Consider the following 17405-nt stretch of genomic DNA (forward strand, 5'->3'; position numbering starts at 1 on the left):
TTCCTGTTCCATTTCTTCATCCGACATTCAACTTTCTACCATTTATCTCTAGCTGTGAAAAGAATAATAGCACATCTTCCGTGTGTTTTCGAGAAAACAAGAGTTTTAGGTTACATACCGTTGCGAGGAAAACAAAACTATCAAGTTACAAACGTTTTCGTGAAGAGGAAAATTGTCAGGCAGGCAGGCAGGCAAGTAAAGACTTTATTTAAGGAGGGTAGCACTAAAATAGTGCTGACTAGCAAGATCAGTACAAACCAGGAGTGAACAGCAGGGGTTATGTAGGAACTGTGTCATGAGTACTGCGTCAGAGCTACACATTACACTCTGCACTATCTGAGATTGTCTCACTAGTTTTGATTAGGCGTCGTCCTCGGCGTTGCTGTGTTCATTGACTCTTACATAACCCCAATAGTCCTCCGTCCTACGCACTTGGCACTAGTTAAAAAATGAAACAACCTCTACGGTAAGCATTCTTCAATGTACAATTACATACATATATATATATATATATATATATATATATATATATATATGGCAAAAGAAAAGTTATTTATCTAGAAATTTACTTTGCTTGTCACAGAAATCTGACGATGATGTAGCCTCGAGCCTCCCACGCAGACCGTTCGCTCTTAGGTTCGTCACGCTTGACGAGCCCTAAAATAGCCTCTGCACCCGTGGGCCGTGGAAAAACGCTCTTGTTGGACCTCTCGTTGACGTTGTTTTCCACGGGTTACATCATACGTAACTTGCTGCAATTCAGCAAGAATTCTCTGAATTCTCTAAATTCTCTAAATTCTTGGCATGATGGACGGGTAGAAAACCAATCAGAATCAAGATTAGTCGATAACATAGTTTTCCCGCGCAAAGAGCGCCTTACGATTGCCCGATGAACTTACCACGTCATTGTTTTGAACCAATCACTATTGAGCATTATCCATACGGGGAATCCCCGATTCAAGCCTGTCAAACGTATAAAGTTCAGGGAAAATGAATCGAATCCCAACGAATGCCTCTACAACGTGAGTACAGAAACTTGCGCGTTTGTTACTGTATGCTTCAATATTTACTCGATATTCGATCCAGAGATCCTCGAGGGTTTAATAGTCGTTTGTTACTGAATGCTTCAATATTGACTCGATATTCGATCCAGAGATCCTCGAGGGTTTATACTCGGTGCGTTGTGTCGTTAGGCAATACCGCTTATTAAGAGGTAAACTTTTGTTGAGAACTTTCTTGGATCTTGAAAATTTGTGGATGCTCTTTCGGGATTTGGTAGCTGGGGTAATTTACGGGTAAATTAACTTCTTTTCATCCTTGCACAAATGAGTGATCGTTATCCTTTCTAATGAATAATATCGATCGATATTGAGCTGTAACAAACTCCATCAGTTGATCTTGACTACTTGGCTACTCTTCAAATTGTTTGTATCTTTCAGATTTGTCAACTGTTTACGATGCTGCGGGGCCACAGTAACGTCATTCGATGAAAACATTAAAGCTCAATTGTTGTTTGGTATGTACATGGTATATTTACATAATTTTAGTTCATTTAAGCTTGCTTTAAATGTAAAAAAAGGTAGAGCAAAAACAATACGTGCTGCCTTGCACGTACATGCCGATGAAAAATTTTCCTCATTTTCCGCACATACTAATTTTCCTTGCTCGCCGTTGAGCGAGCCGGTAACTTAGTCACTCGATCTTTTCTATTTTAAAATTCTTGTAAGAGAAAATCGAGAACCATTTAACTTTCATCTTTCCCAAATACTGGTTGTCTTGGGTGATTGTTTTTCTCTGAGCGTTTTTAGAACATCTGAAAGGGCGCGAAGAATTGAGCTTAAGTTTTTCCTCTCACTTTCTGAAAGTGGCAATCCAAGCAATTAAAGATGTCTGAATAAAGCACATAATTTAGCGTAGGTTATGAATAAGTAGGTCTGAATTTAGCGTAGGTTATGAGAAAAGTGAAAGCAGCAGTTCCCTCTGTTGAGAATAAAGTAACTTAACAGTTTGCAGTAAAACACAATTAAGTGTTTTAAAAATGGACTAGTAATGCCGGTATTTTTAAAGGGAGAAACATAAATTCGTGTGACTGGGTTCCAGAGGTGATTCCTGCTCCAGGGTAATAGCCCGGTGTCACAGTGATATGTGTATCCCCGTGATATGTGTATCCCCGCACACATATCACTAGTGATATGTGTGTCCCCTCCAAAATGGCGACCAGTGATATATGTATCCCCCACCCCCCTCCCCTCTACTTTAAAAAGCAATATCCTCCTTGAAAGCGCTCTCGTCGTCTGGTCGCTTACTGGACGAACGACTAACCCAAACAAATCTCAATTTTTGTAGTTGAAAAAGTTTACGTATCTGCTGCTAGAATTGTGTTCTTGATCCTAACTGGTTTTCTGCGAGCAGGATATAATGAATTTAAAGTTGAACACCAAATGGATCTAGATATATTTCAATTTGAGTTTCACGGCACCGGATTTCTAGGACGATATTAATTGTGCGGTGCATTCTCACCCCTCGAGTAACGCATATTCTCCACTGTTCATCGCCTTGTTTGCATCTGAATTATTTGTGGAGTGAAACACATATCACGGCTTCGACCCGATCGCCATAAAATGATTAGTGGCACTCGTGTATCCCCTGCACCCACTTTTCAGTTCGACTTTTTGTAAGATATGTTAAGTCTCAAGCTGTATACATTGCTATACTGCGAATATTGCTAGCACGTTTCATAATATTCGACGTTCATTCTTCGGCAGTTAACCTAGATTACGGCTGTCTTCAGGGGATACACATATCACTGCGCCATGTAATAATTAGTGATATGTGTATCCCCTGCATGCGGTCGGCGACGGTGTACAACCGAGGTCAGTGAAACTCCAGAAATCCCAAGCTATGAATAAATGCCGGGTGTGAATATTTCTAGCAAGCCAGTTTTGACAATGCAAATGTTATGGGCATTTTTCTTCTTGGGTAGAAAGCCAATATAACAGCTGTGTCCATGGGGATACACATATCACTAGTTCATGAAATAATCAGTGATATGTGTATCCCTTATTATCCCGTGCACGCGTGCACGCGTTTTTAGTGGAATTATCGAGTTTCAAACTTCAGTGAACCCAAGCCGTGTAAAAACGTCGGGTGCTAATATTGCCTGCAGTTTTGACAAGGTTGATGCGCTATATTATAACAGTTGTGTTTCTGGGGATACACATATCACTGCGCCATGAAATAATTAGTGATATGTGTATACCCTGCACGCGATTTCAGTTTAGATATTTAGACATTTGAGTTGCAAACTCCGCAAACCTCAACCTGGGTATAAATGTCGTAGCGAGTAAGCAGCCAGCACGTTTCAGCAATAATTGGCCATTTTCTTCGATCAGGTAGATAGTCAATCTAACGGCTGTTTTTAGGGGATACACACTGAGATCACTGCGCCATGAAATAATTAGTGATATGCGTATCCGCTGTTCGAAGTTTTAGTCAGATATACAATCGAGTCGGTTGGAACTCAACCAAACTCAAGAAATCCTAATCTGCTCCGTTGGGCGCGAATTCATTTCTGGTTTCTTCTACTCTTTACAGCGCTCGTCGGAACCTCGCAACCGAGTCGCCATTTTGTTCGTTGAATGCCCAGGCGCGTATCAGTGTTTTGTGTATCCCCACAGGGGATACACATATCACTAGTGATATGTGTGCGGGGATACACATATCACGGGGATACACATATCACTGTGACACCGGCATTTGCTCCATCTTAATCCTGGGGTTGTATGACGCATTATTTGGGTAAAAAGAGTCGCATGTGATCTGTAAAAATCGTGTTGAAAACATTTTGCATATGATAGCTATAATTTAAGGTAAACAAATCATTCAGTAAAGGCCTTTTCTCATAAGGGGTAATCCTAAGTTTTTTGGCTGGGGGTGCATCGCTATTTCTTGAAATGCTCTCCCTATACAGAAGCATCTGTTCCTCACCCTGTTGTATGATGTCAGTTAACCTGGAATGTGTGGCTTCCATTATGTGAACATCTGAGGAGTGCTTTAGTTTTAAATCCCCAATGCTAATATTCACAACACACATCTCTTGGAAAAGAACATTTCAAATCCAGATGAGAGTGTACAAAATATGACCTGTATGGCTAGAGTTAACTAGGGTGGGTTGCTTCTTGCAGAAAAATTTAGATAATTGACTAGAAATCACATCAGTATAAACATCCCCTGCTTCGAAGCATTGCAGAAGTTTAATTCTGTATAATTTCTTATTTGAGCTGTTGAAAGAGGATTATAAAAACAAAAATTGCTTGCAAGTCGGTTATGGATGATAGGGATCATGTGTACTAAACTAAGGCCCCATCCACACATATCCGGATATTTTTGAATCCGCAACTTTTTCTTTCCAGATTCAAAAATTTCCCTGTCCACATGCAGCGTATTCAAATCAAATTCGCTTGTCCACACGTATCCGATGGTATCCAGATTCACTCTAAAGAAACTAAGCCTACATGTTTTGCCACCATATTGGTTTATTGTTCAGTAAGAGACTGGACACGATTTTGCTATGTCATCGGATTTGAAAATATCGGGATTCACCATCCATGCGTTATCAGATTCGTTGTGGATTTATTTTTTTCCACTCTGAAGAGCGGATTAAAAAATATCTGGATTCGCTGCCGAATTTGCTGGATGCATGTGGACAGAAGCCATATCCAGAAAGAAAAAGTTGCAGATTCAAAAATATCTGGATATGTGTGGACGGAGCCTTAAAGACACCTACAGTTGAGTGTAGACTGATACCAGCAATTGACACTCCATTGCCATCTCAGCAAACTTTGGCTGACAAATCAATCATAGCTCAATGGACAGTAGGTCAGATATTAATTTTCACAGATGCCATTGATTGTCATTTGATGTTAGTGGTGATCACACATTCGATATATCAGTTGACACTCGACTGATGCACTAATCAATGGCTATACCTTATGCAGTAAGCAGTACCTTATGGTCAGCTGTCGGTAGCTGATGTCAGTCGCCTGTTGGTGAGAGAAGAAGCTCATGGCAAAACCAAAAAGTTCATGGCAAGACCAAAAACCTTTTGGCAGAAAGTCAAAGCTTTTTGGTTTTGCCACAAGTTTATTTTATTTTGCCGTTAGCTTATTTGGTTTTGTTATGAGGTTTTTGGTTTTGACATGAACTTATTTGGTTTTGCTATGAGGTTTTTGGTTTTGCCTTGATGCGTATAGGCCACCATAATTTGGAAAAACCCCTACCCTAGGTCCCTTTGACCTGTAGTAATTTATGTGAAAAAGATGTGAGTGCAAGGTAAACAGTTGTCAGTTTAGCACAGAGAAGTTTTTTGGCACCCTATTCAAAAAGTTACAAAGCCCCAACTGGCAGGAGGGAGACTTGTTGGCTTTTCAAAAGGTCTCAAAAGTATGGAGAAGTTTGTGACCGCTGAATTCTAACAAATCCAGGCTATGGTACAAATGTGTATGTAGGTTGGTGGACTTGATCTCTGTACCTCTGAGCACCCTAAACTACTGACAGCCTTGCTGTCTGCAATATCATTTCTTTTGAAATATACAAATTCAGCACCTTTTTTCAACTATTGACTATTGACTTGCTTTTGCAGGTGGTTGCTCTTATCACTGCTTCTGGTCTTGTTTCTGTGCATGGAAAACGTCAGAAACCCAGGCATGATGAAATAGAAAGAGTGATAAATGAGACACATTCTGTTATTTGGAAATGTACTAATACAGAATGCCCTCCTGGATCTGGATTAAGCGTGCAATGTGGCTCCAGTATTCCATTTAGAACCCCAATAACATGTGTCCCTTGTGTTGAAGGAGTTAGCACCTCTAGTACACAGGATTATTCTACCTGCAGAAGCTGCAGGAATTGTGGCAAGCATGAACTTAAGACAGGAGAGTGTACTCCTGAGGAAGACACTACAGAATGTTTAGGGATATGTCAGAGGGGTTACTACAAGAGTAAGATCAGTGAAGACTGCCATGCTTGCAGTTACTGTTGTGGTGAAGATGTAAAATACCATGAAGAACAATGTGAGGACTCTGGACTTCCTTCTAGTAAACAATGCAGGCAAACCAGTTTCAAGTGTTACCCTCCAACAGAAGCAGATCATAAAAGGCAAGATCACCAACCACAGAATCAAGGAGGGCCTGAAGCATTAGAAATTGCAGCTGTTGCAGTTAGTTCTGTAATATTTGTCATCATTATAGTTCTAATGGTTGTAATTTGGAAGTATTATAGCTGGCAGGATATCAAAAGTTTCCTTAAAAGGTGTTGCTGTTTTTGCTGTAACCTTATGGGTTCAAACAATGGTGAGCATACATTTTATTTTGATGCCAATGGTCAGTGCCAGGACCAAGACTTGGAATCGCCTTCTTGTATGAATGCAAATGGAAGTCGTTTGAAAGAAGATGCCAAAGTACAAGGAACTGTGCCTTCAGGTGATCACTATTAGTATAATTAATAATTAATAACTTGGTACACATCCACTTTGTCTGAAATGACTGCTAATGTACAAATGTTTTTTAACCATCTGAAAGTAACGGCTACACAAAAGTAGCAGCCCCTTTTGCCTGCTAAATCCAAAAGTAATGGAAGCTGTTACTTTTGGAATTCTACGGTACACTGTCAACTACAACTTTGCAGATTTATTAAATTTGAGGAAATTGTAATTATTGTTAATGATAAATTGGTTTATTATTGATTTTGCTGTTGATTATATACTTGATTGTGATTATGTATTTGATGAAAAAAATCTTTTCAAAATTATCGTGGAGAATTCAGAGAAAGAAAAAAGGTTTCTTTTTTAGCCATGGTAACTCTGTGAGTCATTGGAGATCAGGAGTAAATACAATTTACTTCAGTTATTAATATGAATATGACATGAAAGTCTTAAAAAAAATTTAAAAAGGAGGCATCCTACAAATACATGGAATTTCCTTCAAATACAAATATATAATAAAAGCAGCAGAATTGAAAGTTAGGTCTTGTAAATACTGTACTGGTAATAATTGTATTTTGTGCTTAAACCTCTTCTAATGGCACTTTGCATTCAGTCACATGCAATCATTTGTAACTAGATTGTTATCAATTATTTCTAAAATAAACATATGCCACTTCCTTGTAGCTTGTGACACTTCATGCAACATACATCTTAAGTAAGAACATTAATAAATAATAAATGAAATTATTAAAGTATCAAACCATGTAGCCTGGGAGAAACCCGTACTAATAAGGGGACACAACATTTAAAGTAGTAGTTTGGTTCTTGCACTATAAAACTGTTAGAAGAAAAAACCAGCAAGCATTTGTTGATACTCTTCCACCCACATTTATTCAATCAATCATTTCTTCCTTCCTTTCTACATGTTTGCAAGCTAGCAAGTGCACTGCTCTGACTCACTCATTAATAAATTCAGTCATTCATGCAGTCTAATATTTTTTCATTGTTCACTTCAGATACAGCAGTGGTGAAAACTAGGACAGTGAAGAAACCAGTGTATCAACGGCTGCTGTCAGCTCCCACTGAAATTAAATCTGACGTTAAGTCAATGATGCGTAGGTCTCGCTCCCACCCAGGATGTCTCAAGGATCTTGATAAGCCAAAACAAACATCAGATTTGAAGCGTGGCTTCAAAAAGCTTTTCAGTAGTCCAAGAATCAAGAAAGGATATGGTATGTTTTCATTACTCATTTGTTTTACATCTACCAGTATTTTCATACTGCTGTATAATGTTATCACAGTCATGATTTACAGTGAATGTGACGTGAGTAACCTTGCCTGCTCATTACTGGACAATGAAAACAACTCACTAGGCAGAAAAGATACAGTCTGTTCCATCATCAGTTCAGTTCTGTCTCTTCTGAATTATGTTATTTCAAATAATTTTTAATCTTTATATCATAATAACTGTAATTTAATTTTGCTGTACCATTGTCTTATTATTTTGCTGCAGTGTTGGAAATTTAAGCACTTACCTGCTTGTCCATGCATGAGTGAAGACCACCAAACAAGCACAAATCATTACCATTCTTGAGAAATTATTTGACCTGAAATATTAATTAACCCTCCTTTTTATTTTCCATTTTGGCAAGAAAATCCTTACCAGAGTTCTTTTTTTAAATTCTTTTAATCTTTTTAGATGCCCAACTAAGTTTTCAATGAAAAACAACGTAAGTGTTTTCTAAAATGGACCATGATTGGCTTTCTCGTAGTGATAATTGAAACACTGAAAATTACACCAGGCAAGTACATTTCGAGAGTCAGTCACGGGAATGGCAATGGCTGTCAAATTTATTTTAGTTTCCAACACAGCTATTGTTATATAAGAATATTGATAATAAAACTTCCTGATCCCAACGGTTGCTTAAGAGTTTTTTCTGTGTTATTTTTTAGTTTATTAATTGTGAGCGGGACAGTCAATAGTTATTGCACCTTAAGTTTACAAACGTATGTGTAATTATTGCTATTTAACCTAGCTGATACTATTCATTTCTTGTCAAAAAATGGTAGCTGAATAAAAACTTTATGCTTTAATTTTCCACAGTTCGCGTGGCGACTGAGATGCCCATGAATGATCATTTGGCTTCCACAAATATTGCCAAAGACAGCTTTCCTGAGCCAGCCTCTATTGGCCATGGTGAATTACCACGAGTCTGTTTGCAGTCTGTTGATGTTGAGGTCCAAAAACCTGACACAGAAAGTATGTGGTTCTTTTTCTGTCATTGCAAGTTATATTTATTGCAAAGAATTAATTATGCTCATCCAGTGGGAAGAATTCTTTTTTACCAATATCCCATACAATGGCCAATAACCAGTCACTGAAATTTTGTTAAAACATCAGATATGATTTTGGTTCCCATGCTTAGATGGTCTGAGTACCAGTCAAGAAAATATAATTATTGCGGGTTTTCATATACAGTCCATGAATTCCTTGTGACTGCTTTCATAAGCAACCAGCTTCAGTTAGGACCACCTCTGTGACCACTGTTTAAATTGTCACTGATGCAGTGGTTTCATTAAGGGCCAGGCACCAGGCAAATTGACCAGCTGTGAGGATAATTTTTGCCCACCTGGTTTGATCATCTAGAGGGAAGTTTTTCTTATGAAGAAGTTCAGTCCAAAATGTTTTGCCCTCCTGTGAAAACCAGTCACCCTCCTGCTGAAAACATTAACGAAACCCCTGCTCATACTCTGTAATGAAAAGCTCTCATAAGCGACTGCGACTACTTTTGGCAATGGACGTTTTTCGGCGATACAGTGGCCATTTTGAATTCTGTTGTTTCAAATAGCTATTTTGGGATGTTAGGGGGCAAATACATACTAATTTGCCCCCTGAGCATCCCACAATAGCTATCTGAAACAATAGAATTTGAAATGGCCGCCGTATCACCAAAAAGGTCCATTACCAACCGGTGTTATCTTTTGTTTTTAAGCTCTTGTAGGTGACTACTCCAAGAGTCTGATTTGCAAAAGAGACACTGTACTTATGTGAATAAGTGATTCTGGGAAGGTTTCAGTCCCTGTGGATCAGTTAGTGGTATATTTGTGTACCTGTAGCAGGAAAAAATAAAGCAATTTGTAATAATCCAGTTAATGGACTAATAATAACTATTTACATTTCACAAACTTTATGCTTATTAAATTAAAGCTCTTGTTAATTAGTGATCAAACTCCATTGTTTCATCAGGAGGTCATTTACAAGATCTAGACACACTCTTGTCCATGACTAGCTCTAGTTATGACCACATTTTTGCAATTACTGAGGTGGTCACTAGCTTATGAGAGCTTGGACTGTATACCAATTTTATTCCGAGATACAAGACAAAGGTGGTAGCAATGGTCCAAGCTCTAAGAAACAATAGAGATTGTGTTTATGATCTGAAAATAGAAGTTCCAGGGAGGTAGTGACTCAATGACAACTACACATGCATGTTACGGAAACTGGGATAAGCTCTGGCCTGATGGGCCACTTGGCTTGTATGCAGACACTGCCATTACTAGTAAAGAGAGAGGCAGGGCTGTGATTCTGCCAGCAACACAACACAACACAAGGATCTGGACTGGTGGATATGAGTCTATTGTGCACTAACCAATAAGCCCCTGTGTCTCCATTTTCTTGTAATTTACATTATTTTTTGCAATGTCCTTATTTCTTTTGTTTTGACAAGTCTGTTTCCTTTGTATATAATAGGATTGCAAAGGCCTCCTGTTCAAGATCAGGGCACATCAACTACAGAGCTTCACCTGCTCCTTGCTGAGCCCCCACAATTTGCTAATATTCCACAAGCCTTCCAGACCAGGCTCTTGAGTGAAACTATGTCTGCCATCCCAATCAGATTTTATAAAAAAATCTGTATGAAGCTTGACACATTATGTCGACTGTCCTGGAATGATTTCCGCTTGCTTGCAGAAAAGGTCGGCCTCAACAAAGACACTATCTCGTGGCTTGAACAGAGGGATAATCCAACCGAGTTAATCCTACAGGAATTCAAATCTCAAAAGGATTGCTCCACTGAACGTTTTAAGGCAATCCTTGCTGAAATGGAAAGAAATGATGTCGTGACAGTAATTGAAGAGTGGGTTTTGGATGAATGGAGAAAACAAAAAAAATAATTTGCCATCGTCTTCTGTGGAAAGGGACCTAATTACAAGTTGTATTCATTGGTTTAACTTTTCACTCTCTTGAAAAATTGACAGTTGGTTGAAAACTGAATGCATACTTATTTTGTGTGTTTTGGTAATTTTTTAAAGGTTTTGTTTTGTAGGGAATAGGGGGCTGGATGAAACATGTTTTGCTCACCTAAGTAAAACAGTTCAGATATAACCTCTTACTAACCAAGCAAAAGGGCTGTACTGAGGAATATTGACCTGAGGCTGTGTGCTCAGTCTGTACAAAAACGATCAAAAGCCAATATTGCCCAATGCAGCTTAAGCAAGCTGGGTTAGTACTGTTAATAGTTTATTATGTGGCACTTGCACCATGCTTGTTTTAACTGCAAATTTTGAATTTGCCAGCTTCTGTAACATACAGGATATTATCTTCTTGGTAACTGCATGAAGTAGTGTTTGCTAACTTATTAAAGGCAAAATACAGGTCAAAAAAGGAACTTAGATGTATTTTTCATTTTGTATAGAATTGTTTTCGCTAGACAGTATGTTTGCCCAAAGATATGTGATCATGAAAAAAGCTGAAAAAAATTATTAGTGAAATACTTAAGTGAAGTGATATAGTTACTTGTATTTTCATAACATGAGCAGATTATTTGTGTAGAAAGTTTAAGATTTGTAGTGTGTTGTACGTTTTTTTAGTTGTAAATAACTACAAATTTCATAACTTTTGACTTTTGATAATACAAGGGAAAGAACTTACACTGATGACTGAGTTAAATTTTCTATTAATTTAAGTCTTGATGTACCAGATGCATGTTCCACTTAAGTGCTACACAGTGTGCAATGTGACAGTGAGTGTCCATTTGCAATAAGTACCATCCTTGAAGTTGTAAACATGTTATAGGAAATAGGACTGAATTCTACACTGCAAATGACTGTTAAATACCTAGCATATAGTTATTGTGTTATACGACTATTCCAGTGCAACTGTACGACACCCAAGGATTTTTTTCTTCTTGATATTAATTGCCATCGAGTGAACTCCTTTATTATCATACTCACAATATCAATTATTTAATTACTTTTTTGCCCATACTACGTGATCAACGTTTTTGTGATTTGTGAATAACATCTGGCACAGACAGACCCACTATGCGACTTGAGTGCAAAGATTGTGTCGTCAGCTGAGTTTTTTTGCCTTGTTTTCAATATGTAAATAAGATTATTTTCTGCAATTTGTTTTGTATGTAAGCATGATAATTTGCTATAGTTTATAAAACTGCTGGATCGGTGATTGATCCATGTCATGCAGATTTCTGTAAACTTTAAGTAGTCATATTTAGAAATATTTAATGTTCTATGTAATTTGAAGAAAATTTAAACAGATGTATTTAAAAATTACTACGTTTGCTATTTTTCTCAAAAATTGTGCTTTAAGATTTAGCTTTCTTTACTGCGTAATAAGGTGTAAAGACGTTTCTTAAAATTATTAAATCATTTCAGTAAATACTACATTTTTAAAGAAATTTATTTTCTCTAGTAAAATAAAAGGAAGTAAGACTCATGTAGAGCCTAATGATTTCTTTGGAACCTTCCTCGCCACCTTATATCTGCAAATTTCTTCAACCGTGTTCTGTCAAGTAAAGTTAGCAAGCAAAGAAAACAGGCCGGCGATGAAGGGGTGATTCTTTTGTCGCACAATTAATTATCCTTTAAACTTGCTTAATTCGCTTTTTCAGTACTTGAAAACGCCAGCGATTAGAACCCTTCCCTTCTCATCAGCGCCAGAACTCGGCAGATCATAGGCAATATCATTATTATGTATGCCTACAAAAATGATGCATTACAGTTCAAATGCTGCATTCATAGATCGCACAGGCATAAAAAAATCCCCGGGGAACTCTCATACAAAAAAGGGGGATGCTCGTCGGAAATTCTGGAAAGAAACCCTACAAGGTACCGAGATCCGGTGTTGTGGGCGTGGCTTGAAATGTTATTCACCCCTAAGACTAAAGAGGTACCAACTCTAAAACAACACATCATCTGCAGTCATGTTTTATTCGGATCAATACCCTTAAAGTATCAAAAAAGCTCCCTCTGTTGAATACATGCTGCCTTTGTTGACCCGTTTAATGCCAAAAGATACATGATATGGCTTTCAATCTAAAAGGTCTAGACTTTGTTTTTCTTCTGTTTTCTCCCTTTTTCTAAGGTTTCTCAGTAACTTTTAAGTTCTTTTCATTCGATCACCTTCATCAAAATGAAAATTAAAACGTTCTTTCGAAGTAAATTTCTAATTGCAGGAGGGGTTTCAATGATGATGGTAGCTGTACTTTTAAAAAAAAACCCGTGAATTCCTTCAAAATGACCGTCTTCAAATATTTCTTAAAACCTCCTTAAACCTCCTTTTAATCGTCCGTTAGAATCTGTGTCGTGGAATTGCTTGTTCGGACATGTAAAAAACACACTCATAAAAGATTCACGAAGAGTCAAAACTTGTTTTTCTACAAAACTCGTCCGGCTTTTCATGGAGATGTATTCCTGCGGTTAACTTTTCAGCCAGTTGGGAAGAAGCGGAAACCCAGACGAATACCTCAAAACAATACAAACCATATACCTGAAGATATTGATAACATCCCCAGATAATTCGCCTAACAAGATAATTATTCACAGACCTTTCATAGGCTAACGACTTGGGCGGATGAAAACAGTCCGAGTTATAGGTCAGCCTCGCCAGTTGATATCCCTACGAAAGCATCGACGTCTTGGTTCAAGGTGAAAGCCATAATGGCAAACTTGCTGGAAGTTCTTGGAAGGCGCTTCAAACACTCAAAAGGACCTATTAAAAATTCAATCATCCTTGTGATAGTTTATGGATTTGAGGAATTCATAAGAACACAATTGCTCAGGTAAGCGGCCTATTTTTTTATGAATAATAACTTCCTCGGCCTGTTACCCGGTGATGTAAGATGGTCCCACCTTACATGATTGCGTTTAAATGTGCGGAACCATGTTTTTCAATTTCCCACCCGATAAAAGAAAGATATTTCTGCTTTCATTCGTGAATGACCAAGCGCAAATAAATAATATACAAGTGAGAACAACTTTATCATTCAAGTCAAAAGTTAAAAGTAATTGAAAATTTAAATCTGTATAGGACGCTTAAATAGTTTTCTCCCCACTGGTTTTATGCCATTTTGTTTCAGACAAGAAATTCAGCAAATAGAAATCTCACAGCTGGCCCCGCTTCAAGCGAGGAACATTGAATTTATTTCCTACATCGGAACAGTGAAAAAGAGGCTAAAAGTCGACCCCGAATCCTGTCCAGAGCAACAACATCTATCTTAGAAACTGCATGGACTCTAGTTTCGCAAAAGTCATCTGAATATCATAGAAATCAAAGTTCGTTTTCTGTTGGTTTCAGCTGGTCCTTTAATTTGATTTTTGTGATCAGTTTTGCATGTCGCGTTTTGTCCTAACCACCGATCCATGTGGATTAATAATTGATTGCTACTCAAGGGAACATACGTAATAGCTTTGTGACGGATCTTTTGTCCATATTTTTTTTTCCTGTTTTTCCTTGTCTTGTCATTGAATCAACTAAAATTTTAGATTCTCAGTTTTGCCTTTTTTAACAAATAAATTTTGTTACTCAAGCTGACTACTTTATTCACGCCAAGTGGACATGTTATGATAACACGAATTAAACAAAAGATTTCCGTTGTGACTTCTTATGAGTTGTTTGTGGATCAAATGCCACATGTGAAAAATAGACATAATAATTTTAATTTTTTAAGAAAGACGCGTGACCAAACATTTGACGTGTATATTTAAATTGAATTCATTTTCTAGAGCTTGTATAGTGGTTCTGAAAAAAAAAATCGAAATTGCATTTCGCTATTTCGTCGGAATGTGAATCACAGTCTCCCAATTTCCTTTCCCCAAGAAAGTGTAAAATAAAACTTTACTCAGTTACTGCTGCGAAAATAACCAAACCTCCCTTGTCATATAACTAAAAATCTGCAATTTTCCACTCAGTTTATAATAGCGATAACCCCAACATAAATCAAAGTGGCATAGTAGACTTGAGTAAAGCGCGGAAAATATCGCCAAATCAAATTCTCAAGTTAGCATGAGGTTATGCATTTGATTTGCGAGCAGATAAATCTCTGCTCTTATTGGTCAGGATCATAATTGCTTTTCAAAGCATATCAAAACTTATGTATTTAACGCATTACTAAACATGTTTTCTCGCAACAGATGTCCCTGCAGAAATTATTTCATGTACAGCCTCGTTATGATGATGGGCCCCGCCCTCTTCCTTTTGGGCCTCGGTTTCATGACGAGTGAAGGCTTTTGGCAGTCCATACTCAAGACGAGTAGACTACAACATGCCAACGAGAGATGTAATTACCGTATGAAGTCGCTGTCTAAGCTTTTTCAGCCATTTCTTCCACCCATGGCGTACATTACCATCGCCTTATTGCATGGAGACTTTCTCGTGTGTTCAAGCTTAGGCTCGTTTAGTGCAACTTGCTACAGCAATATTCCAGACACGATTATCTCACAGGTAAGAAAGAACAAACACTGACAGGGGCGGATACAGGATTTTTTAAAGGGAGTGGCTGGTACTTTGGGGTTGCAGAATCCACGAGACATGCCCCAAAGACGTTGCAATTTGAGAATTGGAATCTAATTTAAAACTGTTACACCAGAAATACTAACAAATACTGCCACAAACTAGAAATTACTAAGAAGTGCCTGTCCAGAGTGTTTGTCTTTAATTCTGTCATAATATACACAATCTTTTTCATTTCTCTTTTTTTTTTTGGCGTCTCTAAAAGAAGGGGGGGAGTGGTTAGCCACCCAATCTACTCCACCTCCTAAATGTGCCCTTGACTGATCATGCTATTGATAAGTTGGCACTTCAGTAGTCTGATATAGTGCATCTTCTCTGCCCTAAGGTGTACACACTAAACCTAGAACATCCCCAGATAAGAAAATATTTCCATGGAAAGCTGAAATATCGAAACGTTGGGATAGAAGAAAAGGTAGATGTGATTAGCTGGTCATATGTAAGTGGACTCGATCAGTGTGTTCACGGAAAAGCTTGTTATGGATTTGAATTTTATTCGCCACCGGTGGATTGTTAAGCAAACAGGAACAACTAATACTCGTAACGTCAGTTAATTTAACATGCAGGAAAATGTAAGAACAGAAGGCCTACATGTTTTTCTCCTATTTCATCGCTAATCAGTGGTTCTCGCTTTTTACTTGACCCCCATACTCTACCTTTAATATTTATCAACCGAAAAGGTATACGGTAAAGATAAAAAAGCTGTAATTTTAAATGTTAATTGTGAGGAAATAAAGTATGTTATGTTATCTGTACTCCTCAGAAACCCACTGAGCGGAATGTTCTTAAGCTGCACATGCAGTCCCAGATCCTTGGTTTCGGCATCCTGATCGCGGCCACTCTATTTTCGCTGGGCCTCGTTTGCATTCGGAGATGCTGTTTTGAGGATGATACGCTTCCAAACCGTGACGACTTCAACGAACTCGAGAAAAAGATACTCAGCAGGTTATTCCACGATAAACTACACGTTGTGGTGGAAGAAGACATAAAGAAGAAGGTAAACGAGGCGTTTCAGCTTAGCAGAACCAGCAGAGATGTGAGAGAATCGTTTCACAAAGCCAAAGAAGCACTGACAGCTGTCAGTCATCTTGACAACAGAAATGGAAGATACAATCGATTGGATCTTGATGATGACGACACTGAGCTGCAGCTTATGGATTCCACGCATCTGTGATCTATAAATAAATTCTCTTTAATTTAAACAATCTAGATTGCAAGGCGGTGTCCTTACTACGCCGGAGAAATTTCAAAACGCAGTTTTATTTCTGCGGTTAGGACTACCGTCTGCACTAATCCGTCACGAAAACGCTCCTCAAACCGGAGGAACTTGAAAAATGGCAGATTTTCGTTTTCGTGTGGACGGAAAACATTTTGAAAACGGAGCTTTACGAAAACGATGGCAACACGATAACCAAGTGATTTCTCTGACTGGTGATTGCTGAGTTTTTATATTCCTCCGGCGGAGTGTGGACGGAAAACATTTGATGTGTTTTTAGAGTGAAAACTCCGTTTTCAAATTCCTCCGGCGTAATGTGAATGGGGCCTTAGAAGCTGGAGATCAGTTCGTTACCTGCTTTTTTTGCTTTTCATCTTTGATTTTCGTTTGCATTACATGTGTGTCTTGCTCTTTGCTCTGGAACTTATTGACATAAGTAGAAATTCGTTGCATAATGGTTTAAAACGATGAAATAAAGAATCTCATAAGAATTCTTGGATAAAGTGAAAATTCATTTCTTCGTTTTCTCCAGTTTTTCTCAGTTTAACAAAACATGAAATAGGCGTATGCTTTGAAAAAATTCTAATGTTCAGTGCACGTTATTAAAGTAACAGAGTTTTGTTCAACTGTTTCCAGCCACAGTCAGCTGCTGTGATGTTCAATAGTAGCAGTGTTATTTTTCCCGTTGTTGATGCCTCTGTTAGGTTGGGGTTGCACATTTCTTCTCTTACGTTAAATATTCCTTTGCTGAGATTAATACAATACAACTTGGTTTCAACGATTGTAAACTAGAGCAAATTATGATGAGGGGCTCATAATGCGTGGGCCAGTTTGAAATCCACAAATATATTGAACAGCAGCTGTAATTGTATTTGTTTTCGTCAAAAGAAGATCGATTTTCT

The 17405-nt window shown here is 38.0% G+C and overlaps 2 protein-coding genes across 3 annotated transcripts; both read left to right on the top strand.

Moving 5' to 3' along the window:
• The first annotated feature begins 996 nt into the window (after positions 1-996).
• Positions 997-12059, top strand: LOC145493061 (uncharacterized). 2 transcript variants are annotated; one of them, XM_081472475.1, is made up of 6 exons: positions 997-1022; positions 1440-1516; positions 5642-6479; positions 7498-7713; positions 8586-8741; positions 10233-12059. In XM_081472475.1, the coding sequence occupies exons 2-6, from the start codon at positions 1487-1489 to the stop codon at positions 10652-10654; spliced, it is 1662 nt and encodes a 553-aa protein (XP_081328601.1). In that variant the 5' UTR covers positions 997-1022; positions 1440-1486; the 3' UTR covers positions 10655-12059. The 2 variants fall into 2 exon arrangements, with proteins under 2 accessions (XP_081328601.1, XP_081328595.1); XM_081472469.1 differs by lacking the exon at positions 997-1022 and adding an exon at positions 1030-1213.
• Positions 12060-12218: 159 nt separating this feature from the next.
• Positions 12219-16982, top strand: LOC145493140 (calcium homeostasis modulator protein 5-like). Its single transcript, XM_081472539.1, has 3 exons — positions 12219-13560; positions 14912-15221; positions 16051-16982. The coding sequence occupies exons 1-3, from the start codon at positions 13439-13441 to the stop codon at positions 16459-16461; spliced, it is 843 nt and encodes a 280-aa protein (XP_081328665.1). The 5' UTR covers positions 12219-13438; the 3' UTR covers positions 16462-16982.
• The last annotated feature ends 423 nt before the right edge of the window (positions 16983-17405 follow it).

Source organism: Orbicella franksi, chromosome 1 (assembly GCF_964199315.1).
Source record: "Orbicella franksi chromosome 1, jaOrbFran1.1, whole genome shotgun sequence".
NCBI lineage: Eukaryota > Metazoa > Cnidaria > Anthozoa > Scleractinia > Merulinidae > Orbicella > Orbicella franksi.

Bases quoted from the DNA above. Each gene is read 5' to 3' on its own strand.
- LOC145493140 (XM_081472539.1), top strand. From the start codon at position 13,439: ATGGCAAACTTGCTGGAAGTTCTTGGAAGGCGCTTCAAACACTCAAAA. The intron at 13,561-14,911 runs GTAAGCGGCCTA...TTCTCGCAACAG, and splicing joins ATAAGAACACAATTGCTCAG to ATGTCCCTGCAGAAATTATT. The intron at 15,222-16,050 runs GTAAGAAAGAAC...TGTACTCCTCAG, and splicing joins CAGACACGATTATCTCACAG to AAACCCACTGAGCGGAATGT.
- LOC145493061 (XM_081472475.1), top strand. From the start codon at position 1,487: ATGAAAACATTAAAGCTCAATTGTTGTTTG. The intron at 1,517-5,641 runs GTATGTACATGG...TTGCTTTTGCAG, and splicing joins TAAAGCTCAATTGTTGTTTG to GTGGTTGCTCTTATCACTGC. The intron at 8,742-10,232 runs GTATGTGGTTCT...TGTATATAATAG, and splicing joins CCAAAAACCTGACACAGAAA to GATTGCAAAGGCCTCCTGTT.